The 26,255-nt window shown below is 54.2% G+C and overlaps 1 protein-coding gene across 1 annotated transcript; it reads right to left on the bottom strand.

The window, feature by feature from the left end:
- Nucleotides 1–1,159: 1,159 nt before the first annotated feature.
- EXOC3 (exocyst complex component 3) lies at nt 1,160–22,238 on the bottom strand. Its single transcript, XM_033110143.1, is given in 19 exon segments — nt 1,160–2,360; nt 3,049–3,176; nt 3,624–3,785; nt 5,846–5,968; nt 7,091–7,241; nt 7,360–7,470; nt 9,073–9,173; nt 10,194–10,319; nt 11,083–11,200; nt 12,988–13,006; nt 13,009–13,157; nt 13,159–13,208; nt 13,210–13,344; nt 13,346–13,360; nt 13,362–13,424; nt 13,427–13,671; nt 19,079–19,298; nt 20,810–21,000; nt 21,773–22,238. Coding segments are annotated over 19 exon segments (2,367 nt in total). The 5' UTR covers nt 21,861–22,238; the 3' UTR covers nt 1,160–2,188.
- Between the last annotated feature and the right edge of the window lie 4,017 nt (nt 22,239–26,255).

Here is a 26,255-nt window from a genome sequence, read left to right as displayed (position 1 = left end):
TGAGGTCTCAGTGTCACATAAACACACCTTTCATTTGAATAAAGTTGGGAATGTTTCAGAAAGTAGTGCATCCGAGTCAAGTCCGCAGTGACTTTCTGAGAAGTCTGACCACCACTTCAGTTGCCAGAAAGGAGCTGCCTGAGGCTGTCTCAGGAAGCACCACAAACCGGTGGTTTAAAACAAAACATTAGCTCCAGACATCAGAAACGGAGGTGGGGGCAGGGTGGCGTGCCCTGTACCTGTGGGGTTCTCCCACCTCTGCCATCTCTGCCACTCCTAGGCTGGCAGAAGCATCGCCCCCCGCCCCCATCTTCACCTGGTATCACCTTGTCAGGACACAACCACATCAAATTAGGGCCCCCACCTGCCCTCTCCTCATTGTGTCCCCAGTCTGTGCCCTGGTGGCACCTGGTGTTGCGTGCCATCCTGACCGAGGCGTGCCCTCACAGGAGGGCAAGGCAGGGCAGGCCTGGGGTCCCCCCCAGCCACGACTGGTCTCCTCTGCACAGACACCCCCAGGCTGTCAGGCCCCGTGTTCTGGGGTGTCCTCATGGCAGCAGCCTGGCCTGTGCGTTACGCGTACGAGAGGGCCAGCACTCCAGGTGTGGCTGACTGGCAACTGTACACACGTTCTCATCAGCTAAACAACACCGTCAGGAGCCCCTAAGTCAGGGAAATTTCCTAACTTCAAAGCTGTTTTTTCAGCTGAACAGCAGGTATTTTTACAGTGACCCCGAGACTTGCTGAGTCGATGGTGGCCCAAGGCAAGATGAGGTAGCTCCCGGTCCGGGCTGCAGGCTGCCTGTCCTTAAGCCCAGGGCACTTAGCAGCCTGTGCGAGGCTGGCACTGGCCTTCAGCGTGGTGCTGCTGGCGTGGACTCCCATTGCCCACCCACCGGGAACACGGCTCCCCCCACCATGCCAGCACATCCTAGCCTGTCCCCATGATCACGCGTACCCACTGTTGGGACTGTGCTGACACTGGCATTCAGCTTGGGCAGCCAATGCTTCGCCCACTATTACTGCGGACGTCCCCGAAGCGGGCGTGGCCACTTACTGTCACATGATCAGAACAGGACACTGGCCAACTCAACACGTACCACTTGGGTCTGCTGTCATCACCTGAATATTCACCCTGAACATATATTCCAGAAGTAGCTTGGAATGAAAATAACGTGTTTTTATTATTAAAGGGACAATGATTAATGACGATAAACAATTACTTAAAAATTCTTACTGCGCACTTCCAGATGCCGTTCCAGGCAGGTCGGAAGTAGGGACCCATATTAATACGTTTCTCGAGACACAGACGTTAGCTTGACACCTTTAGGAAGGTTCCATCGCTCCTGAGCCAGGACTCGTAAAAATGGCATCTAATTTTCAGTTACTCAGTTCCACTTGAGTTTTGATTCTATTTGTGAATTTTTCATGAAATGAAAACGCCACCTCGGACATGTCTTAGAGGGAAAAGCCCATGTCCACTGACCCTGCACCTGAGACGTCCTGCAGGGGACAGAGAAGCTCGGGCGCCTCCTGCCTGAACGGCCAGGACCTGGGGACCTGTGCTGCAGACACCAGAGCACCGCCTGTCTGCAGAGTCTGTTCACTGACAGCGGTGGGGAGTCATGGGCTCACCGTTTGGTGGGTGTGGCTTCCCATGAGCCTGGTGTGGAGATTAATGTGTAAAACGAGGCTATTGCTGAGAGCAGACGCTGTGGAAACGGCTCAATGACAGCAAGGGCTCAGGGACCCTTGTCAGGAGTAAGCACGGCTCCCAGATCCTGATAGCACTAGATGAACGCTGCGTTCATGTTGCTGTCACCGGACCTGACACTGCTGGCACTGCACACCTACCAGCAAGGGTTCGCCCGGCCGCTCCTGCTGGGCACCAGGGCTACTGCCTAGTTGTGGGGACACCAGCGGGGCCCATGCGGTCGCCCGTAAGAAACCTCACGCCGGCGCGCTCACGCCTGCAGCTCTGACCTTTATTAAGCGGCAGAAGGTCAGAAGGCGGGCACCCAGAGGGCCCCATTCATGACCCTTGTCCACAACAGGACGAGGGGCCAGAAGCCGCCACCACAGCGCCTGTCCTCTAGGGAGCCATGTGCTCGGCACCGGGGCGCTGGCTGTCACGTTTCCAAGGGTGGGTGGAGAATGTGGGGTCCGACTTGGGCCGGAAGGTGATGGGCTACTTGAGGAGCTTGGCCACGTTCAGACTGGGGACCATGATCTCCCTGAAGATGGGCACGTAGTTTGGACTCGCCTGCGTGGGGCCCTGCTCCAGGCTCTCGATGATGGTCTGCTTCATGTCCCGGCTGGCGTCCCCTCGCACGGCCAGCAGCGCACCGATGTGGTCATCCCTGAGAGGGGGAGACGGCAGGGGTGTGGGGTGCACTGCACTCGCTCGGCCCTGCACTGACGTGAGCGTCCTGGCCCCAGAACTGGGTAGACGGCACAGGTGACAGGTGCACCCCCACCCGGCCCCCATGTCCCATCAGAGGGAGAGAAGCCCAGGTTTTCCCACGACTGTGGTCTTTTTCTTACTCGAAAACTGCAGTTGTGTGCAGGTTGCTTTCCTAAATATTTTTAAACGGACTGACCAGAGCGGGAGGATGCTGGACGGCACAGCAGCACTGGCTCTGGCCCCTAAAAGCCAGCCCAGAGCAACAGCTGGGCTGGAGGGTGTCCTGGCAGGCGTGGCACACGGGCTCCCTTCTTTCAGTCCATCACAAGCATAGCACAAGCTTTCTAAAACCACGGTGCTCGGCCACGTTCCCACGCACCGCAAGCTCCTGGCGGGCCCACCCACACTGCAACCCTTATGGGGTACAGGGACTGGGGACGGCTGGCAGGAGGGCAAGGAGACGTGACACATCCGCCACTGCGCCCAGTAGCCCACCTTGCTCACAGCTAGCATCTGCCCAGCTCATCACTGAAGGAACCCGGAGCTGGCATACTGTCACCCCTGGGGTCACACCTAATGCCCAGGACCCCGAGGAAAACCCTGCCGCTCTGCTCCCCACATTCCAGCTGAGACAGAAGCGTTACCTGATGTCTGGGTACTTGCTCACCAGAGTCGACACCTCCAGGTAGAGCAAGGATGGGTCCGTCAGCTTGATCACCTCGGCGACGGCGGTGATCGTGTCACAGTACCCGGCCGCGTCTTCGCCAAACCCCTGGAGAGAGCACGGAGGCGGTGAGCACAACCTGCGGCTCTCACTCTCCCATGACCAAGCCGGCCCCCTCCCACAGACACCTCAGACTCATCCCCACAGGGAGGGTCCCGTGAGAGCACTCAGCAGAGATGGGGTTGGGGTCACCAGCACCTCCCATGAGGGAGGGGATGCTTGAGCACTGTGTCTGGAGCTGAGGTCCGGCTACTGCTGCCCTGCCAGCAGAACCGTCTACAAGCTGCCGCCCTGAGCATGTGCCCCAACCCCCAGGTCAGATGTGCATGCAGACCTTCCGAGTCACACAGGAACAAAGAGTCACGTGGTAGCTTGGTTCCTGATGAGACTGATGTGACCACTGGCCTGGAGAGCCCGGTGGACCCTGACGAAGCTGCTGAATGGCACCTGTTAGTGACAGCTTGGGACAGGGCATGTGCGGGCAGCGGCACTCACAGAAGCCAGCTTCCGGAAGAGGAAGCGGAGCTGCTCGGCCTCCCGCACCATCCGGTCGGCGCCCTCCTTGCGCTCCTCGGGGCTCCGGAACGAGATACGCTTCTGCATGACGGCCCGCAGGTACTCCACCACCACACGCCGCTGCGCCTCGGCCGTCATCCGCTGGGGACAGGGACAGTCAGCGCCGTGCAGCCGAGCCCCTGACCACCACCGGGACACCGCGAGCATAGCCGAGTACAGCAGGGCGCCCCTCCTGGTCCCCAGTGAACACAGGAACCAGACTCTGGAGAAGTGTGCCAGAGCCCTCAGTGGTGACCAGAGCTGTGGACATGGCTGCAGTGGACAGGAGCCATGCAGTGGGCACCACGCGACTGGCCCTGCACCTCAGAGCAAACAGGATCGAGTTCCCCGAAGCCATGCCTGCCTGCAGGCCCTGGTGACATGTCCCTCCAGCAGCAGACGCCACTGCAGGATGGCTTCCCGCCCACGCGTCAGCACACCCCTCTGGTGGCCCCGTCAGCCGCTCTTCACGCGCCCAGCTGTGCGTGTCTCCCGGGCACTGCACCGCGTGTGGAGTGCGGGCTCCTGGGGGGGCGGGGTCCCAGGCCATTTCCCGGCCCCCACAGGCCGACGTGCCTCAGCGGAGCAGACACTGCGCCTTGTCCAGAAGGCTGTTTAACTAGTGGTCTGTGCAAACGGTGACAGACCTTCGGAGAGAAGAGGAACCATGCGCACATTTGGGGAGTTTCAGAGGCCACTGCTCTCTTCACGACACTGAGCACACAGTGGGGGGCGGCACCAGGCAGGCACCACAAACGTGCAAATAAAGCTGCGAAGATGAGCCTCGCATCAGTCCAGGCCAAACAAGCTGTGTCTACTCCACTCCCTGCGAAAAAGGGAGGGGCCCCACGGCGCACAGCAGACACACAAGGTGGCACCCAGCAGCCGCGTGGGGCCACCAGCCCCAGCTTCTGGCAGAACAAACGTTCTCTCTCTTCAGGCATGAGCTCCACTCGTACCAGGAGACGAGTCCCCAGGACAGGACGTCGGCTAAGACAAGCCCCCGGCCCAAGGACTCCACACATGGGCTCAAACACCAACTATTAATCAACGCACAAAATGTATGGAAAAAAAAAAAGCAGAACCCCAAACTGTGCAAACAACAGGAGATTCAACCATGACTGGAGCTGGCCCCACCGATCTCCGCACCAGAGGCTCCTGGAGTTTGAAGGGACCCGTCAGCCAGGCGGATTTAAGACACCTGGGTCTCCCTGCTGGTGCCATGTGTCATGGCAGAAGAATTTCAAGTTAGGAATTAGACAAGGATGCTCCACGTCCAGAGCAGCAAGACTAGGAGAGGCCATAAAAGCTATAAGGACCAGAAATGAACACAGTCATGGTCATAGATGAACCACCTGCCTGCAGAGACCAGAAAGGACCTGCAGACAAACCCAGGATCAATCAGAAAGTTTTAGTGTCTGGATGCGAGGTTAACATATCAAAACCACTCACGTTGCTTCAGCCGGGGAGAGCACAAGGCTCATAATACCAGCCTGGGCCAGGGAGCTGTGTCCTATACAAACAGACTGAGAAACAACGGCTTGAACCAGAGTGGGGGAGGAGGCGGCGGAAGAAAGGGGGAAAAAGAAAAGAAAACCACTCACGTTCCTAAACAGGTGGAAAGCCCAATTTTACAAAGTAACACTTTTAACAGCTACACAGCAAAAACCAGGCAGGGCCCTGGGTACACCTGAGAAGGACACCCGAGCCCTGGATGAGGGCCCTGGCTGGCGACACAGCGGTGGCTTCCGGTAAGACTCGGAGACTCCAACAGCAGGTGATGCATGGGCTCCGTTGTCACGGGGCCTCCGCTGGAGGAGAAAAGCCGGCAGCCCGCAGGGTGCCCTGGCGGGGATCTGGAGAGGGGACCACACCTCTTGGGCCACTGCCCCCCAACCTGCAGGGCTCAGCATCTGTGGCCATGCACCAGTGTGGGGTTATTGGGGTGTCAGAAGGCATGAAGGTCTCAATCTTCACTCAGAAGCCCTATCACCTCCACCGCCATCTTCTCTTTACACACTGACGGCCCCTACCTATCTTGGGTCAACAAAACCTCCTGTGAACTTCTGCTCACAGAACTAACCTGACAATGCATTCTACAAGACAACACGTGGGCTCCAGCACACAGGTGAGCTCACAGCATGTGACCGCCCCACCCTTACCTTTTTATACGGCTTTTTGATTTTGGCAAAATCGTTGAAATAGTCTTCCACGGTGACACAGATGGTATCTACAGCGTTCGATCCCAAAAGCCACTTCCTTGTCATCAGCTCACTGAGGTGTTGCTGAAAAGCACAGACCAGTCAACGTCACCTCCACTGTCCCCAGATCACGTGCGTGAGGAGGGAGGCGCTGCCCGCCTGTTCTGACGTGAGTGTGCACAGCTGTGAGCACACTCCTTTGTGAGGTGTGCAGACATGGGTGCACACATTTCTTCAGTGACTATGTGCACTTGTGACACGGACATTTTGTCATCTTTTTACCCAATTCTGACGGACATTTACAATTTCTCACATTTTCAATTACACAGAATGCTGCAGTGAACCTGTACATTTCTGCAAGTGAAATTCCTACAAATGGAACTGCTCCAGAAGTATGCAGACAAAACCCTGATCCAGTGTTTCCAAGCCGCCCCACCCGCCCGGGTCAATTCTACACAGAACATACAGCAGCTCTTCTCATGCCCTTAACAACCCCGAGTGCTAGCTACGGTCCCTCCTGCCATCCTGCCAAGCTACGAATGACTAGTGCAACGTGCATGTCTCTGAAGAGCAGTAACACTGGGTGTTGTATTTCATGCTTAGGACACCTGCGGTCCTTTTTCGGTGAAGTGGTTATTCACATCCTTTAGCTACTTTCCCATTGTCTTTTGTGTATTTTGAAATGATTTCACAAAGGCATACATTTCATTTGTTTTCCAAACCATTTTCGAGAAAGTTGCAGACACCATGAAACAATCCAAGCTCCATCATCCAGGAGCTCCTTCCCAGGGGACCTGATGTAACCATGGCTTTATTCTTTAAACATATTCTGCTTTCTGCCAACACGTCTATAAAATGCTGAACCACCTCCATAGCTCAAAAATAAGCCTTACTTGTTCACAGTGTATCATGCCTCTGACACGAGGCTAGCTGCATTTTGTTAACAACTGTGGTTTCTATCTTTACTCAGAACTGAGCCTGGTCTAGGCGACGTGAGCGCCAGGCCCACATCTGGCCTGCCCTGCCACCAGGCTGTGCTAGGAGTGCAGAGTCTTCCCTTGACACGAGACTCCACTGGAACCACTGCAATTACTGAGAGCTCCTAGTCACCTGTGCCGCAGAACCACAGCGGGCCTGCACCACACAGAGCACCTCCACAGAAGACCAGGGCCCTAAGCGGGGGGGGGGGGGATGCAGGCGCCCCACCTCCAGGTCCAGGAAGACCTCCTCCAGCAGGCTGCGGCAGCCCTCGTCCGCGATGGCGTCCAGCACACCGTCCATGCTGGGCTGGCTCAGGGACACGTCCTCCTCCCCGCTGCTCTTCAAGTACTTCCTTTTCAAACTGACGACTGACTCCCTGTGGGAACAGGATGGCTCAGGAGACTGAGGGCACCTGCCGCTGCCCCCCTGCCCGTGGCCCGCTCCCCAACCCCATCGCTGCCTGCTGCCCCGTTGCCGGCACCCCCGCCCCTTACCTGAAGGTCTGGCAGTTGTTGATGATGGCGACCATGTACTGCACGTAGCAGGGCGGGTTCTGCCGGTCCCGCAGGTGATCCTCCTTGTACAGCTGGGTTTCGTCTCTGTACCTGGGGACACGGTCACCGAATGCTCAGCGGGCAGGGGATGCGAACAGCCCGACGCCATGGCACCCCACAGGTGCTTTCCACACCAGACACCCGACCAGGTGACTCTTTAAAAAGGAGTAAAAGAATTCCCGGATGCCCTACACTAATGGAAAACCAGAGACACTGCTTGTTTAAAATGGATCAGTAAGAGCTGTCTCGTAGCCCCTCTGAAATGTGTTCCTGTGAGCAGCGGGGGAAACACGATCTCATTTTATCTGACACAACTCGCCCAGAAACTCATTACCACAGTCCTGGGAGCACTGTCAAACGCTGGCTGCAATGTCCCTCCCTGAACCTCTCCTTAAATGGACCAAATGAGAAATCAATCAGTCTTCAGATGTCATGAACACCAATGGCTGACATGGCCACAAGCCGTTGGGCACGCTCTAACACACCCCGCTGGACACCACGGCACGGCAGGCCTTCCGAGGGGGCCGACTGGCACCACATACAGGGAATCACTCGACACTGCCCTGCTGCCCGGGATGCTGCGCAGTCACAGGCCGAGATGAGGGGACACCCTCTCCTTATAGCACAAGGCCATCTCGTCCTCTAACGGAATGACTGCCTCCAGCCCAAAAGAGGCAGCTGGGGACTCTAAGTGAGGGCCTGGCTGTCAGCTCTGGGCCGGCAGGGCAGAGGGACACACACAGTGACTGTGCCGCCACATCAGGGTTCCTGCAAAGCAGCAGTGAACAGGGGGAAGGCGGGGCACACCAGCCTTCAGAGCCATCTGTGCTTTGCGGGCCGACGGTACCTGGAGCAGGCAGGGGGAGGCTGGTCACCCTACGAAACCACCAGTGAGTCCCCACCAGCCAACGGCGTGACAAGGGGGAGGGGCTCCTGCCCTGCTCCAGGGACCTGAGAACCCACAGGACCCCACGCCATAAAGGGATGTGTCTGCCACCTGCTGTTCGAGGTCCCATGGAGTGACTATGCGCTTTGTGTGGGATGACAGCGCTCTAGTCAGGGTGGACAGCGCTGGGGAAACGCTGCCACGTCCCAATGTCTGGGATTTCCCTTAGTTATGTCAGCGGGGGAAGGGGAGGGCCAGGTGAGGCATGGGGTGACTTTGAAGGCGCAGCTTCTGAACCTGTGTTTATGTCGTTCTGTCTACTTCTGCACAGGTCTGGAAATCTTCACGAGCAATTCAAAGGGAAGGAGGTGTCCTGGAGACAAAGTTCCTGAGCCCCTGGTCCAGGGCTGGCTCTGCTGGAGGGGCCCTGCCCGTGTGGGAACATGAAATGACCTCTGGGCCTGGAGCTGTCCCCCGCCCACACACACCCCCCTCCTGGAAATTCAGGCAACAGGAAGGGTAAGTGTATAAGGAGACTCTAACTCCTGGTGACAGGGCTGGCTCTCAGGGACTGCTGTAATCCACTCAAAAGGCTCCGTAAGTCAGAATAAGAAAGGCTGCGTTTCTAAATAACAGAAGATGTTGAGTATGATCAACCCGGCCCTAAGTTCTTTTCTAACAGCAAGCATATTAGGAGCAACACATTTTTGCTTTTAATTTTTAAAAACATGCACTTTCAGAATGAGCACACTGGCAAAAATACATACCTACTTAAGAAAGAGCTCATTTGCTGAAGACACAGAACTAGTACCTTTGTTTTCAGATCTTCACTTATCTGAGCAGCAACTTGGAGATTCTGCTCGAACATCTGAAAGTTGAAGAATTTATGAGTTAGACTCAGAAGAGCACAGGTTTCCCATTACTACCTCGTCTGCTCACTAGTTGTTAGGACAGTTCAAATTCAGAGAAAAAAATGAAACCACTTGGAAAACCACAAAATTACTTAAACAACGTTCTCATCGGGTAGAAAACCAAGTGAATCATTTGCTAATTACCGCCAACAGGCAGGTCTCCATGTGGGGGAACCTAACAGAGATGGGGCCCGAGGAGGTGATACGGGCGCCAGGTGCTGTGCTGTGAGCTGTGACGTGGATTTCTTAAGAAGTAGGAGGACACACTGCAGCTGAGGGGAAGGGCCGGCAGGCAGTGCCCGCTCCAGGTCCTTGTCGCAGAGGAGCTGTCATGACGCCAGTTTCCAGAGTAAAAGACAGGGTGAGGACCTGTAGCTAACTAAAGGTGTCACCCACAGGAAACGGCAGCAGCACTCAGCTGTGTCGGCTGGAGCCCCAGCCCTGTCAGCCAAGTGCCATGTGAATATTCCATCAAGACCCGGCCCTCCTGCTGTCAGCACCACACTTGAAGGGAGAGAACTCCACGGCCCAGAGAACAAGAGGAGGGCACTGGTGGCCACCGGCAGGCGGTCTGGCATTGAAAAGTAAATTAACCGTAAGAAGGCATGACTCTTGCTCAAGTCTAAAGGACTCTTTCCCAAACCCGTCAGGTTAGCCTCAATTTTGTGGCATTTGTGAAGACACATCTTGGCTGTTTACAACATCAGGAAACTCCAAACAAGCAAACTCTGAAATCTGAGCATCACACACCAGTAACACAGACTTAGGTTCCAGATCAAGTCCAAAAGGATTAGGAAAAGTACGGTGACCCTGGGAAAAGTACGTGACAGGTACGATCCTCAGTTCCTTCAGCTGCAGACACAGCAGGGTCTGGGCACTGGGCAGGCTTCGCTACGAAACAAGGCACCTTGTTCACCTGTAAAACCCACAGACCCACTAACCTCCCGGAATGAGCTTTAGAATCGCACAGACGGTACCTGGAAGACGATAGCCGGGAGTGTCGTCTGGTAGTACCCGTCTTGGTCGGCTTCCGGCTCGGTCTCTTTTACCCAGTCTTTTTTGTCTGTTTCTAGAGCTTTCCGCAACCAGGCAATGATGTTTGACTATGGAAGTGCAGCATGATAGGAAGGAAGGGAAGAACAGGCCCCTGAACCAAGGGCACAGCGGGGCAGCTGCAGATCCAAACAGCACCCTGGGAATCCCTGCTCCCCAACAAGGGGACGCCAGACAAGTCATCCCCAGGGCCGGATCGCAGTGCGTGGTGCCCCCGCCAGCTTCCGCCGACCAACCGAGAGGGCAGGCTGGGTTTGTCAGAAGCACACGGAGGAGCGAGGCGGACGGCCTCTGGCAGGCCGGACCGTGGAAGACCAGACACCAGCTGTCACCTCAGAGTGCACAGCCCCTCTTGCTTCCGGGCGTGGGGCTCTGTCTGCATGTGCAGGGGCCCAGGAAGCAGGGCCTGACCTCATCTTGCTCTGAGATCGCGTGGGGTCACTGGGCAGCATTCGGTGCCCTAACTGCCACCTCCCACTTCCGGGCTCAACCCTAACAGGCTGGCCGGCACCAATGCCCATCAGCGGGGCGTCAGGGTCTCGCCAGCCTACTGGGGACAGGACACTCCTCCAGCCAGAGACGCGGTCCGCACCTGTGGAATGCATACCCCACACAATTTCCAGGTCCAGGACTGGACACGGGGCCACTCTCCTCACGTGACCGGCGAACCCAAACGCCCAGAAACAACCAACGTCAAGGTAGGGATCCCCCCGCTTCTGCCGCTGCCTCCCCCTGTCTGACTCCGAGAGCCGGCGCAGCGGCTGGCACCGCGCACAGCCTGTGTCAGGGCTGCACACTGTTCTTTCTACTCACAGTGAGAGTTGACATGTACGTGTCCAGCAGCTCAGAGACCACGTTTGGAGAAAGCAGAGGCTCCAGGGCAATGACATCCACTTCTGGGGCCAGGTCCACGTTCCCCATCATCTCTGTGCTATGGGAGAAGCAGGGATGAGACAGGCTAACGACACAGGCAGACAACTTTCCGGGAAACGCTGCTGCGCCTTTCCACACACAGACACGCGCATCCCACGGCTGCAGTCAGTGCGGGAGCCCCGTGAGGGCGCGATCTGTTTGTTCTATGCTTAGCGCCTCCCAGGGGGAACAGGGGGCAAACAGGAGTGCAGAACAGATATGCTCTATGAAGTTGGAGAGCAACGTCCAGAGCAGAGAACACGACATTCACAGTGAAGCCCAAGTCAGTGAGAGTGTCACTGTGCCAACGCCCATGCTTAGCGACAATGACAAGAAGGCAGGGGTGTGAGTGAACCTTCAGGAAAAAGTGTTCCTAGAAACACTTACTACCTGTGCACATGGTTGGCTTCTAAAAGCCCAAGGTTCGGCTGCTCAGAAAATCCCTCTGCCTTACACTGCGTTCCCTAAGCACGGACTGAAATGACACTAGTCCACTTCACATAGGGAATCCAAGGTCTGGCCAACTGAAAAAGCACTTCGTAAAATTCTGCAAACGTTAAAAGACTATCTATCAACTTAACCTAGATTATTTTCACCCAAGAACCGGAACTCAGCGTGAAAATGTCTGTAGCATGAAGCAGCCCAACTTTTCCCAGCGTGTGCGCTGGGCTGGGACGGGTGACCAACAGGAAAGCTGTACAGAGTCCCAAGGACCGGGCCGTGCTCCCAGTGTGGTAAGAACAAAACCACCCACGAAACTGGGCATGTCACACAGATGCACGCCCCAGGTCAGGTGGCTGGAGCACAGGGGAGGGCCAAGGGCCCGGATTCAAATACTATTCCCACTTGCAGGCCGTGTGAAGTGGGTACAGGGCTCCCTGTGCCTCAGTTTCTCCACATGCAAAATGAAGATGATCGTAATGGTGCTTCCACACGGGTGACAGGTGTAGGTCATGGCTGCAGGGATGGGACTACCGGCTGGGACTCCTGGGGCTGTGCGAGGGCAGCACAGGGGCTCCAAAAGCCGCAGCACGATGAGAGTCATTAAGAGATATTGTCTCTGTTTTCTGTTAAGATGTGCACACATTCTCTCCTATAAGCAATTACCAACAACAAACAAGACACAAACAAATCCTGAAACCTCACTGCTACTATAGAGGTTTAATTCGTTTCTGCACACACTAGTGACAAGACAGGCTGAAAGAATTCCAGCGCAGTACTCATACCGTTTTCTATTCCTAAAACGTGCTTTCCTCTCCACCAGCTAATCTTAAAAGAATTTCAGGATACCCGACCCCCATCCTAGCCCCACATTGCCTCGTTTTTCAAACCCTACCCCAACTGATGTGCAAATGAAGTGGTTTATGTCCCTTCTGTGAATGACAAAGCCCCAAGGTTTGAAAAGGGTAAGTGATTTTTCTAGCAAACCGGTGAGAAGAAACCAAACCTGGGGGAGGAGTGCACAGGTGTCCCACCAGCCAGGGGACTCTGTAGGACCTCTGGGCCCCATGTCCTCACCTGCTCACAGCGTCCCCATGGGGAGGAAGTGGCTAGGGCACAGTGAACACTCAGGACCCAGTGCACCCTGCCCTAGACTGCTGGACATGGGCCGGATGTCAGCGGCCGGGTGACACGGGACAGAGAACACCCCGACACAAGCACTCACCCAGCCAGAGGCTGGGTCCTGACCTCCAGGAGGGCCCCCCAAAGGCAGCCCAAAAACGAAGCCACTGCCCCGAGCAGAACCACAGCACCCGCCTACGTCAGTGTCCACGAAAGAGCAAACACAAGACCAAGTGCAGCTACCTGGTGTAGGTGTTTAAGACCACGTCAGCAGGCTCACGATCTCGTTTGCTTCCAGGTCTTCGGACGCGAGCTCCTGCATCCGGCTGCTCAGCGCCTGGTGGTACATGCCCAGGAGTCTCCTGAAGATGTCGTACTGCGGCGGGAAGCACTGAGCCATTAGGGTTTTGTGACGACGAGTCGTCCAGGACGTACTTCCTGATGATTTCCAGGTGGCGGACAAGCCCACATCTTGTCGGACTCCCTGGTGTCCGCCTGCGTGCCCTCGATCCTGGTGGTCACGGTCCTGTCCAGAATGGCGAACATCTTCTCCTTCCAATTCTTGGGCCTCCCGGGAGGGACAAAGCCAGTTTGCTTTTTTGCGATCCAGTATGCGCCCTGTCAATCTTTTCTTCCCTCTCAATGATCCTGACTACTGACACCAGCAAGGTAGGGTCACGGGGCGGACGGTGACCAGCGACCTCTGCAGCACCATCCACAGCTGCTTGGCCAGCTCGTCGGACAGCCCCTGCGTGCTCCCGAAGTAGCCGTGGATGAGAGTCATGTCGCGCGTGTTCCCGCTGTCGGTGCGGTACTGCTCGTACATCAGCCCATCCCGGGAGCACTCCAGGTCCATCAGCTTCCGGTGGGCTTCCAGGAGTGCCCCCTGCTCTATGAGGTCCTGGGTCTCCCGCACAATCTCGGGCACTAAGGAAAGGCACAAGGCGGCATCGTGAACACTAACCAGGGAGGTGCGGGATGGCGGGAGATGGCGGGGCAGGGGGCACCGGGGTCTGCCTGCCCTCAACACACCCCCAACAACTCCAGAGTCTACCGAAGCCACTGTCCCCCAGCTCCTGACCCAGCCCCTGTCCCGTGTTCTTGGAGTAGCTTGCACACAGCTTGGGAGGGGGCCAGTGGAGCAAAAGGACCCTGTCCTCCCCAATCCTGGGGATCTGTACTCCAAGTGCTGTTGCTGCTTCTGATCCCAGAGGTGCAGACACAGAAGCGGCCCCTTGTTGCCGCATACCCCCATTGCTGAGAGCCCCTCCCCCTCCAGAGGACTTCCAGGACCAGTGTCTTTTTACCCCCTTCAATTTTCTTTTTCTCTTTTGGAAAGCAGATGTTTAAGACTAGGACGTTCCAAAGCAACTTCACATACAGGGGAATTGAGAAAGTGGCTGCACAGCCCTGGGCGAAGGCACAGGCTCAGGCGAGACCTGAGAAGACCTGAGGTTTAACTCTCAGGCTGATCCTTAGCACACACAGCCTACAGCACTCAGAGTAAACCAATCAACCAATGAACAAAAATCAGCATACTTGGGGAAGGAAGGACTCTGATTTCAGGTGATTTCCCTATTAGATTCAAATGTCCATTGTTCATTAAAAGAATCACAAGGCACACAACAGCACAGGACAGTAAGGAGGCTCGAAGGAAAAGCTAAACCAAGACAGCTGTCCTCCACAAAGACTAGATGGCAGATTACTAAACAAAGACTTTAAGACTGCATATGCTCACAGAACTAAAGGAAGCTGTGCAGGAAAGTCAAGAAAATGACACATAAACAAAATGGAAATACAACTATAAATGAAGAGAGAAAAACTCTAAAAAGAAACACCCCCCCCCCAAAATTCAGGAGCTAAAAAGTACAATAACTGAAATAAAAAGTTACTTCAAGGATTCAAGGCCTATTTGAGCCAACAGAAAAGAGAACCAGCAAACTAGAAAAGAGCATGACGAAAAATGACTGAAGAGTGAAAGGAGCCTACAGGACCTGCAGGACACCAGCGAGCCGACCAACATGCACACTGTGGGGATCCCAGGAGAGAGAAAGGGGACAGAGATTATCTGAATAATGGTGGAAGTTTAACAAATTCGGTGAAAGACATGAATATAAACATCCAAAACCTCAACAAACTCCAAGCAGGAAAAGCTCAGAGACCCACAGTGAGACACATAATCAAACTGCTGAAAGCCAAAGACAGCAAGAGAATCTTGAAAGCAGCAAGAGAGAAGGAACTCATCACACACAAGGGATCCTCAGTAAGATTCTCAGCAGACTTCTCATCAGAAACTTTGGAGGACAGAGGACAGTGGGCTGGTGTATTCTAAATGCTAAAAGGAAAGACTGTCACCCTAGAATCCTATACCTGGCACAAACTTCCTTCAGAAGTGAGGGAGAAATTAAGACAGTCCCAGATAAACAACAACTGAGGAGTTGTGACCACTAGACCTGCCTTGAAAGGGAGTCCTGGAAGTGAAACGAAAGGATATTAGACACTAACTCAAACCTGTATGGAGAAACAAACATCTTGGTAAAGATACGTACATGGGTAACTGTAAAAGCTAGTACAGTGGTACCTCGGTTTTCGAACGTCTCCGTTGACGAACATTTCGGTTTACGAATGCCATACATTTTATGGATCTATGATATCATTAGATAGTAAAATTCATGCTAAATTTGCAGTTTTAGGGGTTGATTTTAAAGGTCTGGAACAGGTTAATCCATTTGCAGGACTTTCTAGGGGAAAACCGTGCCTCGGTTTTCTAACGTTTCAGGACTCGAACGGGCTTCCAGAACGGATGACGTTAGAAAACTGAGACACCACGATATTATTGTAACTTTGGCTTGTGATTCTACTTTTTATTGTATGCAATTTAAGAGACATTTAATACATTTAGAGAAAAAATGATTAGTCCAAAGATAGTATTGCTGTAATTTTGGTTTATAATCCCACATTTTGTTTCCTATGTAATTTGAGACTAAAGTATTAAAAAAACCTTGTCTATGTTTTGGAAATTATGTTTTTGGTATTAAAAAAACCTTGTCTATGTTTATACACATTGTATAAAGATGTAATTGTGTGACGTCAACAACTGAAAGGAGGTGGGGACAGAGTTGTAGAGGAACAGAGTTTTTGTATGTTATTGAAATTAAGCTGGGATAAATTCAAATTAGTGTTATAACTTTAGGATGTTAAATGTCATCCCCACAATGTAAACCACAAAGAAAATAGCTATAGAATATACACAAAAGGAAATAAAGGAATTAAAATGTTTCAGTACAAAACAATCAACGAAACACAAAATAATGCAGAAAATGGACAAAAAAAGCTGTAAGGCATAGAGAGAGCAAATGGGAATTTGTCCCTCCTTATCAGCAAGTACTTTATATGTTAGTGGATTAAACTCTCCAATCAAACGACAAATTGGTAGAATTGATTAAAAAAATCCTACACTCCAACTGTATGCTAGCTACAAGAGACTCCCTTGAGATTCAAAACACAGATTGAAAGTGAAAGAATGGAAAGATAGTCCATGGAAATTAGTAATCAAAATAGAGCAGGGGTGGCCAAAATAAAGCTGAAATAAAAAAATTACAAGAGACAAAGAAGTATATACAGAGGGTGCCAAAAATATGTATACACATTTTAAGAAAGGAAAAAAACTATTAAAAGTGTAATACTCAATATATAGTGATATTAAAAGATGACTACAAGTCATATGTATACATTTTTTTGGCACCCCTGGTATTAATAAAAGGTTCAATCCAGCAAGACTATACAACAATTGTAAACATTTACACACCTAAAGACAGACCATCAAAATATACGAAGCAAAAACTGACAGAACCAAAGGGAGAAACAGGCAGTTGTACAGTAACAGTTGGAGTTTTCAATACCCCACTCACAACAATAGCTAGAAGCAGCAGCAGGTAAGGAAATAGAGGATTTAAACACAAGAAAGCCACTAGATCTGACAAACATATACAGAACACTCTACCCAACAGCTGCACACATGTTCTTCTCAAGTGTACGTGGGACATTTTCCAGACACACCATAGGTTAGGCAACAAATTAAATCTCAATAGATTTAAAAGATAGATACCATATCAAGTGTCTTCTCTGACCACAATGGATCAAGTCAGAAATCTGTAACACATGAAAAATTCACAGATTCGTGGAAATTGAACAATACACTCCTAATCAATGGGTCACAGAAAAAAAAATCACAAGCGAATTTAGAAAATACTGAGAGACAAATGAAAATGAAAACGCAAAACACCAGAGCTTAGGCGATGCAAGGGAAGCAGTGCTCAAGGAGAAGTAGACAGCTATCAACACATGACAAAGGAGAAAGATCTCAAATCAACAAGGAACTTGGAAAGAACAGGCTAAACCCAAAGCTATGGGAGGAAGGAAACAGTAACGATTAGAACAGAGAGAAACAGAGAACGGAAAAATAATAGAGAAAATCAACAAAACCAAAAGGTACTTCTTTGAAAGATCCACAGCTGACAAACCTTTAGTTGATGGGTGAAGAAAAACAAGAACACAGATTCAAATACTCTAATCAGCAATGAAGTGGGGATATTACTACCAATTCTAAGACATAAAAGGGGTAAGAGAATAAATACCACGACCAGTGCTGTGCTAACATACTGGATAACCCAGATGAAGTGGCAGCTTCCTGGACACGCACAACCTGCAGAGACTAAATCACCAAGAACAGAAAACCTAAGTAGACCTCTAACTAGTACGGGGCTGGCGGGAGAGGCAACGGGGGCTCTTATTTAATGGGTGCAGAGTTCCAGGGCCTTCTCTCCCAGTTCTGAGATACAGTGGACATACACTGTATGTGTACAAAGAGGTTCAGCTGTGTGAGATGCAGAGTTCTGGAGAGCGGGGTGGGGATGGCTGCACACCACTGTGAAAGGACTTCATACCAGAGCCGTTCACTTGGTCAAGGCGCTGAATTTCGTATCATGTGTATTTTACATTGAGAAGTGTGTGCATGGCACCACTGGACACAGGCAATGTGTAAAGTCTACGGGAGCCAACAAGCACAGCACCCTAACAAGACACGTACACACGGAGGCATCTGTTCATCAAGGGAACAGGATTATTTTTAACTGTGGATGAACCGCTTCTGGTAACGGAACCTGTGGTCACCTGGCATTAGGGTTACAAGGTGGAAGGAAACAGGAAGTGTAAGCGGAGGGAAACTAACTGGGAAGGCCTTAGCTGAGTGTCATGAAGAAGAAGCTGGCGTGGGGACTTTGTTCCAGTTCCAGGTAGTCACCAGTCACCAAGAGTGGCTGCTGCCTAGATCCCCCCGCCCCAGCGTTGGCAGTGCTGTGCCGTTCCTGGGGGGACACGAGAAGCAACTCGGTCACGGCCCCAGGAAGATGAGGAAGCAGTAGGGCCAGGTATTCAACAGTGCTGCCACCAGACCCTCCTGACCAGACCCTCCCCAGGCGTGAGGAGTCCAGGACACAGCTCCCCAAGGTACAACGTGGCAGGAGCGAGGCCATCACAGCAGTGGGCAGACAGGAAGAACCACACCAGGCTACACTCAGGGCTCGAGCAGTTTGGGGAAAGGCAGAAAGAACTCGCTGAAGGCAGACATGGGATGAAGGAAGGGAAAGGGCCAAACCATCCAAGGCAGGCCTCTTGCTGCAATGTTGGTGGCCGTGACAGAGGCAAGGGGATGGGGGGGGGGGGAACGGGCCCTGGGGGCCGGATGAGGCGCTCCTGTCACAGCACCCGTGAGGCGGCTGTGCTGCACCGGGAGCCCCACCCAGGTGACGGCAGGCCATGGAGCATCCTTCCCACACTATGGGGGTGTTGGGAGATACTGTAATAAAGGATGACCCCCCACACATTCTTGCCCCCACACCACCCCCAGGAGCCCAAGGCCTCACCGAGTCCGGCCCGTCCCCTGTCCCCACTCTCCTGGGCCCCGGCCTGTGCCCACTCTTCCTCCACATGGAAAGTGCTGCTCTCCTTAATCAACTCTCCCTCGGGGGATGCTCGCACCGTCCCATCTGGGCACAGGGCCGCTCCTCCCAGACCACAAGCTCCTTTCAAGGGGATGGTGCCTCTTTATTCCCTGCACCTGGCGGTCAGTTTGCTCACCGCTCTCCCGACAGCCACACGGCCGCTGAGGGGTGCTGCTGACACGGCGCTGGCCTTGTTACCCATTTCCGTGCCAAGCAGAGGACTACTCGCCGTTACTTGCTCAGCTGACCACTTCCATCCACGTTCAAAAGCAGCAGCTAACTGCAGGTGGGAAGCACACTGTCCCCCCAGCACAGAAGCGGGGCCCGGCTACCTGAGAAGATGTTCTTGAGGTTCTCCACGGCAGCGGCGAGCTGGCTGTGCCGCACCACGGCGTCCTTCACGTCCTTGAGGCTCTCGATGGTGTTGATGCTCTGCCTCCAGTCCTTGCTGACGTCAGCCAGTGACCGCTGGATGTCCTTCACGTCGTTCAGCGCGTTGTGCAGCTGGCTCAGGCCCGTGCGCACCCCGTCCAACTGCGACTGGATCGCGGCCTGGGGGACAGTGGGTGGTGAGCAGGTGAGGGACACACCCCATAGGCCCAGTAGGCTCCAGCGCACAAGACATTTCAACAGCAGGGAACAGTCGGTACCCAGAAAAGACAGAAACTCTCTTGGGCCTGATACCCAAGCAGCGCCCCCTTCTCTTCCATGGAACAGAACGCCTTCCAAAGCTTTCTGAGGAAACCTCACACCCTCCTAAGTACAGACCGTCGGCCTGAAGACAAAGGACACCAAGTGTGTGCGCCGCGGGTCCCGCTGCCACCCCTCACACGGTAGGTTCAGGGGGCTCAGCTGCCTACCCGGCCTTCTTAGGGGCAAAAACTGTCAGGACCAGCTCCTCAGCTCTGGGGGGAGGAGCCTCCTGCCATTCGCTCCAGGACGGGCAGCCCCAGTGCAGACTGCGGCGGCCCCTGGAACGAGGATGCACTCCGTGGGCCCCTCAGAGTGCCCCCCAGTGAGCCGTACAGTCAGAAGGGACAGAGCAGTGGCAGGTGGATCGGAAAGGAGAGACCGGGTGGCACAAGAGGTCAGGAACACCTTTCGCTCAGGAGTCTTAAGCTGCAATTAGAAATAATTAACAAACCAAACAATGTTTCTAAGTCACTACTGATAATCAGTGGTTACTCCCACAAGTTTCAGAACAGATGAAAATTCTGACTAAAACTGTAGCAGGTCCACACTCTTAAAAATTAATATGAAACTGCCGTTCCAAATCCATCCAACGGATTTTGGGATGCTTCCTTGGTACCACTGAATGGCCTCGGCTGTCTCATCCAGCCGGCCATGACCTTACCTGGATGCTAACAATGTTTTCAAGTGGAGAGCAGACCTCACTGCCATAACGGTGTGAAAAGTAACTTTCCTCGAAGACAAATGCTCAAGACCCTTCTGCTGCCCGCCAAGGACAGCAGGCCAGGTGTCACCGTCTTTGTAAGTGCACTGGGTGTGTGTTATTTCATTGAAACTCACCTCTTCATACAAATTAACCTGAAAGCCAACCCGAATCATGAAACATCTAGAGAAGAACAGTTTTCTTTCTCACCTCACTCTCACACATTCTGAGTGTCTAACTCTCCTCCCCCTCCCACCCCAGGGCTAGCAGGAGGGCACCTGCCACAGCATGTGTGGACATGATTGAAACAAAACGCTCTCTGGAGGCACTTCGCAGAGGAGCTTTCAATAAACTAAGAACAGCTGTTACACTTCTAGTATTTTTTTTTTTTTTTTTAAAGTTCAATAGATACCTCCAGGTGCTTAAAAAAGTTGTTCCGCTGGTGATTCCAATATCCCCACGTCCTGTTTGTAAATCTATTGATTGGTAACATCTTGTCAGAAGGAATGTACTAAGTGAGGTAATGATCCACTCTGCCTTTTTCCAAATCACAAAATCTAATTTGTAGCAAAATTACGATAATGACGCTAAACAGGAATCTGAAACTCGAAATAAATGGCTGTCCTGCCTAGATGGGAAGCAAGCGCCCACAGCCTCTCCGGCCTCATACCTTCAACCTGGCCTCCACGGAGGCCTTCTTCCGGGCCTCTCTTCTGCGGTACTGCTCCACCTTGTCCAGCTGGTCCGGGCGCTGAAGCATCCCAGCTACCCTCTGGACCGCAGTTGCAACAGCCTCCCGGTCTGTCTCCTTCATGGTGAACAGGCAGGCCGGATCTCCAAAACTGTCATAGTAGAGGGACCCTGTGCATGGGGGAGGAGGAACAGGAGAGTTAGGAAGATAGAAATGTTAGGTGCAGAACTTACCCCCCAAGTCATAACGGAGCTATAAGGACAGCGTTTGAGATCATTCACTCAAGAAGCCTGAAGGAACGCTGAACTAGCATGATCAAATCCTTAATTAGAAACACAAACCTTCCAATTGCAACTATGGAGAATGCTCCGCCTTTAAATGGCGCAGGGTAATCTCAGGGATAGGATGTGAACGTATGGGGGGCGTCTCTGTGGACCCCAGGCCACTCAGCGTGTCAGATGTCAGTCTCCAAGGTGCTTCTCTCACCTGCCAGGGCCAACCTCTCAGTCCCGGGGCCTCCACACCAGCCCGTAGCCATACCCATGGGGCAGCTGTGCCAGGACGTCTGGGGCCGCAGAGGCACAGGACAGCATGCACCTCACCAGCCCAGCGGCAGTCCCAGCACACAGCCTGTCTGCAGCACCCGAAATACCATCTCCTACTACTTCACAGCCCTAGAAAACGGGGAGCGTGCAGAAGGCACAAGCCCTCCCTGGCTCAGGTACAGAGCACAGACGCTCGGACGCCAAGCTGACCTGCCTTCCTCCCCTGTGCCACCCACGTCCCGCTCCTGGAACCAAAAGTGTATGGGTGAGTCAGAGGAGAGGGTTCAGTAAAATCCGTTCCCCTTGACCCCAGCTATGGAACCTCCGTTTCCACGCACCTTCTCCAGGTCACGAAAAAGGCGCACCCGCCCCTACGGTTTTCATTCCCCGTTCCCACCTGCTTTCAGGAAAACACGGAATGCAGGGACGCTTCCACTGGGCTCTGTGTTACACAATTCCCATTTGTACACCACATGCTTTTCCATTTCTTTCAAACGGAACTAAACTGCACCACTGTCTTTCTTGCCTGATTATTAATTACGGATGGCAACCCAAAACGCCTGAACAGGCAGAAACACACACAGACGCCAGAGGCCGCCGCGCCCGGAGCCGCCGTGCACTGGCCGCCGGCCGCTGGCGTCCTTCTGAGCGACGTGCACCTGTGTACACGACCCTCGTCGGCTCATGTTTCCGTTTAGCTTGGACCTGCTGTCAGCCCGTCCAGCGCCACTAACACCCGCACGGCTGCCCCGCGGGGCTGGAGGGTCGCTCGCGGAGGACACAGCCTGCGGGGCGCCTCAGACGGCGCCTCGGGCCCGGGGGCAGCCCGCGCTCCCGACCGTCGTCCCCGGAGGCGGCGGGCGCCCTCGGAACCGGACAGGCACCCACGCGAGGCGCAGCCCGGCGCGAGGAAGACACGGCGGCGCCCACGGGGAGGCGACGCCCGACTGCCGCCGGCACAGACGCGGGGCCGGGCGGCCAAGGTGCCGCAGGGCTGTGCCACCGCCCCGGGCCCGCGCCCGCCCGCCACCCGCCCGAGCCGGGGAGGGACAGCGGCGGAGGCCGGCGACCACCACCCGGGGGCCCGCACCCGCCCCACCCCCGCGTCCGCAGGGGCCTCACCGTACGCGCCACCGCCGCCCGCAACCCGCCCGGAAGTGAGCTGCCCGCGCCACTTCCGCTTCCGGCCGGAAGGGCGGGGCCTGGTGGCGTCTCTGCCCAAGAGCCGAGCCCGCCGGCGGAGACTTTCGGGACGCCCCCGACGCGTCCTGCCCGCGGGCTGACTGCTGGCGGGAGGGTCGGTCGGTGCCCGCCGGGCCTCCGGCCCCGGCCCCGGCCTCGGCCTCTCCCGTCGCGGCACCGCCGTCCCCCCTGCGGACCGCGTCCTCCGACTCCCTTCACCCGCGGTGTCGCGCACGTCCCCTCCGTTGCCCTCGCTGACGTCGCTGGGCTGCAGCCGTTCGCCGCAGCCGGTTTCGCGCGTCTTCCCCGCGGCTCCCTCTGCGGATGCTCCCGTTCTGTGTACGTCCGCCCGCCACTGTCGCAGGGACTCTGTCCGCAGGCCAGCGCTTGGCACGCGGCGGGCGGGCAGCAGTCGGCAGTCGGACACCCTCCGTGTCACTCGGCAGCTGCTTCGTGAGCGGGAGCGAGAAGCGGTCTCAGCCCGTCTGGGAGCGCGAACAGGTGGGAAGCCCACGTGGGGGCAGCCCGCGTGGGACTGGCGGTCACAGATGCGCGCTGGCCGGGTGCAGGGGTGCTGGAAGGAGGCCGGAAGAGGCGCGCGGGCCAGCACCAAACTCCCGGCCGAGCAAACGTGCTGGAAAGGTTTCAGCGCTTGTCTGTTGTTGGAAGAAGCATTATTTGCCGCAACTCAGACTGAAAAGGAAGCTTCTCACCGTTACCAACTGCTAGACTGGACCATAGCACCGCTTGCAAGTCGGCTGGTGCGGGCAGAAAGGAGCCCGGCAGGAGGCAGGGATCGGAGCGGAGCGGAGCGGAGGGAGGTGGGACGCACAGCGGTGGGGGGGCAGGAAGATGGAGGTGTGCGAGCCCCCACCACGGCCACAGCCACATAAACCACAAGCTGCCATACAGCTGACCACAGGTCACAGCTGACAAGGGGCGCTGCCTCACTATACCAAGTCATGGCAGATATTTCACCTGTACCTAGGAATTGTGGAATTAAAGCACTATGTTGAGCGATGAATGTAAACAAGTTAAAAATACTTTTGAAGGTATAACGGTCATGGTATTTTGAAAACTGATGAAAAAATGTGCCAAAATGATCAAAGCTTTTAGGACTGTTACTGCACAACACAGCAGCATTGAACAGGACATACGAGACTCATGCAATCCGTGTCCCTAATTTCCTCAGTTCACCAGGAATGGTTAAAAATGTGATGCTTTATCTGGCCTCCAGAACCGCGACAGAATCAATTCCCGATGTTTAAAAAAAAAGTAGGGTGCTTTGTTAAAGGACTTTATTTTTTTTCCTCCTTAAAACTAAAACCACAAAACCTTGATTAAAGATCTTTTTTTGGCTTCTGTTTTGGCAAATCAAATAACTGAAAAAGCCTCCTGTAAAGAACGATAAAAATAGCAATCACCTTTTTAAATGCACAGGAGGATTCACCAGCAAGCACGGAGGGGGTGGGGCAGAAGCAGAGGGAGGAGAGAGTGGGGGGGGGAACTGCAAAACCATTGCTGGAGCAGGGGTGTGGGGGACACCCAGGGTGGGGTTTTCATATCGATATGGGGCAGATGGGGCCACAGCTCCAACTGGTGGGCTCCAAGACTCCTCCACGAAGCTCAAAAGGTGCTCCCTCAGTGTGCGAGTGGAGCAGGGGAAAGAACAAAATCCCAAAAGCAGATTTTTTTCCAGGTACTAGGAGCCCCAAGTCGGGAAAGGCCCCCAAGAACTCTTAGCTAGGGGCCTGCAGTTCACTTGGGTTTATGCCCTGCTCAGCAAGCTCTCACTGAAATTCACCCCTTGGCAGAAGCAAACCCCAGAGGCCCCTCTGCCTCGGCAGGAGCAGGAGGGAGTGAAGCGGCTTGTTCTGCAGTGTCCTGAGACCCTTGTCTGTACTGGGGGAACAGAGACCTTGATTAGGTCCAACTTAGACTTTGTTAAATCCACGTTAACGATAACCACTGAAGAAACAGAGCTGTGACTTCCAAACAAATTGGGGGGGGGGGGGGGAACACAGGAAACAAGCAATCCCATATGGATAGTAGGAAAGGCAGAAATGCCCAATGGTCTGTGGAACTACAAACACAAAACAAGTAGAGATATGTCCAAATTTATCAATTATCAGAACACAAGTGGATGGATTTTAAAACAGCAAAAGTTACAAATGAGAAAACCTCATGAATAAGGGATCCTTGGCGTGGAGGAGGTTTGCACACGGCCATTTGGGGCCTAGAAAGCTGGTGTCAGACAAAATGGGCTTTATGTCAAAAACAGTTATTTTTTTTTAAGATGCTAAATGCATAGACTACAAAGAGATAGTTCGCTATGCTAAAATCTTAGACCTTGCATGATTTTTTTTAAAAACCTTAAGTGAAAAAAAAACTGCAGACTGAATCTGTAACTGCAAAACAACCACAAATCCCTGGGGGGTGGAGGGTGGGGCGGTTGGAACTATCATAACAAGGGCCTGTGGGTGTTGCCAGGCCAGGCCAGCGTCCTTAGGGGGCGATGAGGGCCCCCTCCTGCCCTGCAGCACTGGACACCTTCCAACCACGGCCCAGGGGCATTCCCACTGAGGCCCTGCCTCCCGCCACACCTGTGACCTGCCAGCCCTCCAGGACCTTGTCCCACCCTCTCCCTCGCCTGCAGGTCACTTCAGGTCTTGGCTCAAACAGCCTACCAGCCGGCCTTCCCGCAAAACTGCCAGCAGGCTCGCCCCCTCCCCCAGCACACACACACAATGTGCTTGTGTGGCACCTGTCCCCTTGCTGCATCACAGAAGTTGGTGGTTCTGTGGTTACGTCTCTCCCCTCCCCCATGCACACGTGTGCACACATGGTGTCAGATCCAGCATGGCACTGATGTCTGCCCCTGCCATGTCCCCGTCACAGGTCCTGGCATTCAGCAGAGACCAAACCACTACTGTTGAATGATGGGAGGAAATACACATAAAACAACTGCCATCCCACGCCCTCTGAAGGACAAAACCAAAGCATGTGACAACACCCAGTGTTGAGGGGACATGAGCCCCGGTGGTGCGGGTGGGGTGTTGCTATAGTCTGAATGTTTGTGTCCCCCAAGCTTCACACACTGAAACCTGACCCCAAAGGTGATGGTGTGAGATGGGGCTGTGGGAGGTGTTCAGGTCTCAAGAGACCCCCGGCATCCCTACCAGTGGGACAGAGCACCCTGGTCTCAGGGTCCAACCTCCAGAATGTGACAAATAAGTGTCTGTCGTTGATGAACCCGTTTGTGGTGTACGTACAGCAGCCCGAGGAACGCAGCAGTAGGACCACGGGCAGCACTCTTGGGGTGCCCTCAGCCCCGAGAAGCACACCAGGGCTCTGGGATCGACCCCCACGCCTGGCTGTCCTCACAGGAGCGGGGTAGTCACGTGACTGACTGAGAGTGGGTGGCCCCCATCTCAGGTCTCAGCAGAGTGAGTCTAAAGAGCACGAGCCAGACGGGGAGGGGAATGGGGGCAGAGGGTGGACAGGCGACCACTATGGAGGGAGCAGCTGGGTGTGGCCCAGCTGGCTGGTGGGGGCCTGGCTGGTCCTCTCTCCCCTGGGAAGGACAGGGAAAGGCTGGGCCTGCCGGCAGGGGCAGATGTGTGTTCTGTCCAGGGCACCTGAAGCTTGTTCAGTTTGGGGGGTGTTCTTTGACCAAACGAAGGAACCAAAGCACCAGT

The sequence above is a fragment of the Rhinolophus ferrumequinum genome, chromosome 7 (genome assembly GCF_004115265.2).
Source record: "Rhinolophus ferrumequinum isolate MPI-CBG mRhiFer1 chromosome 7, mRhiFer1_v1.p, whole genome shotgun sequence".
In the NCBI taxonomy this organism is placed as follows: Eukaryota; Metazoa; Chordata; class Mammalia; order Chiroptera; family Rhinolophidae; genus Rhinolophus; species Rhinolophus ferrumequinum.
This window is presented reverse-complemented; position numbering and strand designations above follow the sequence as displayed.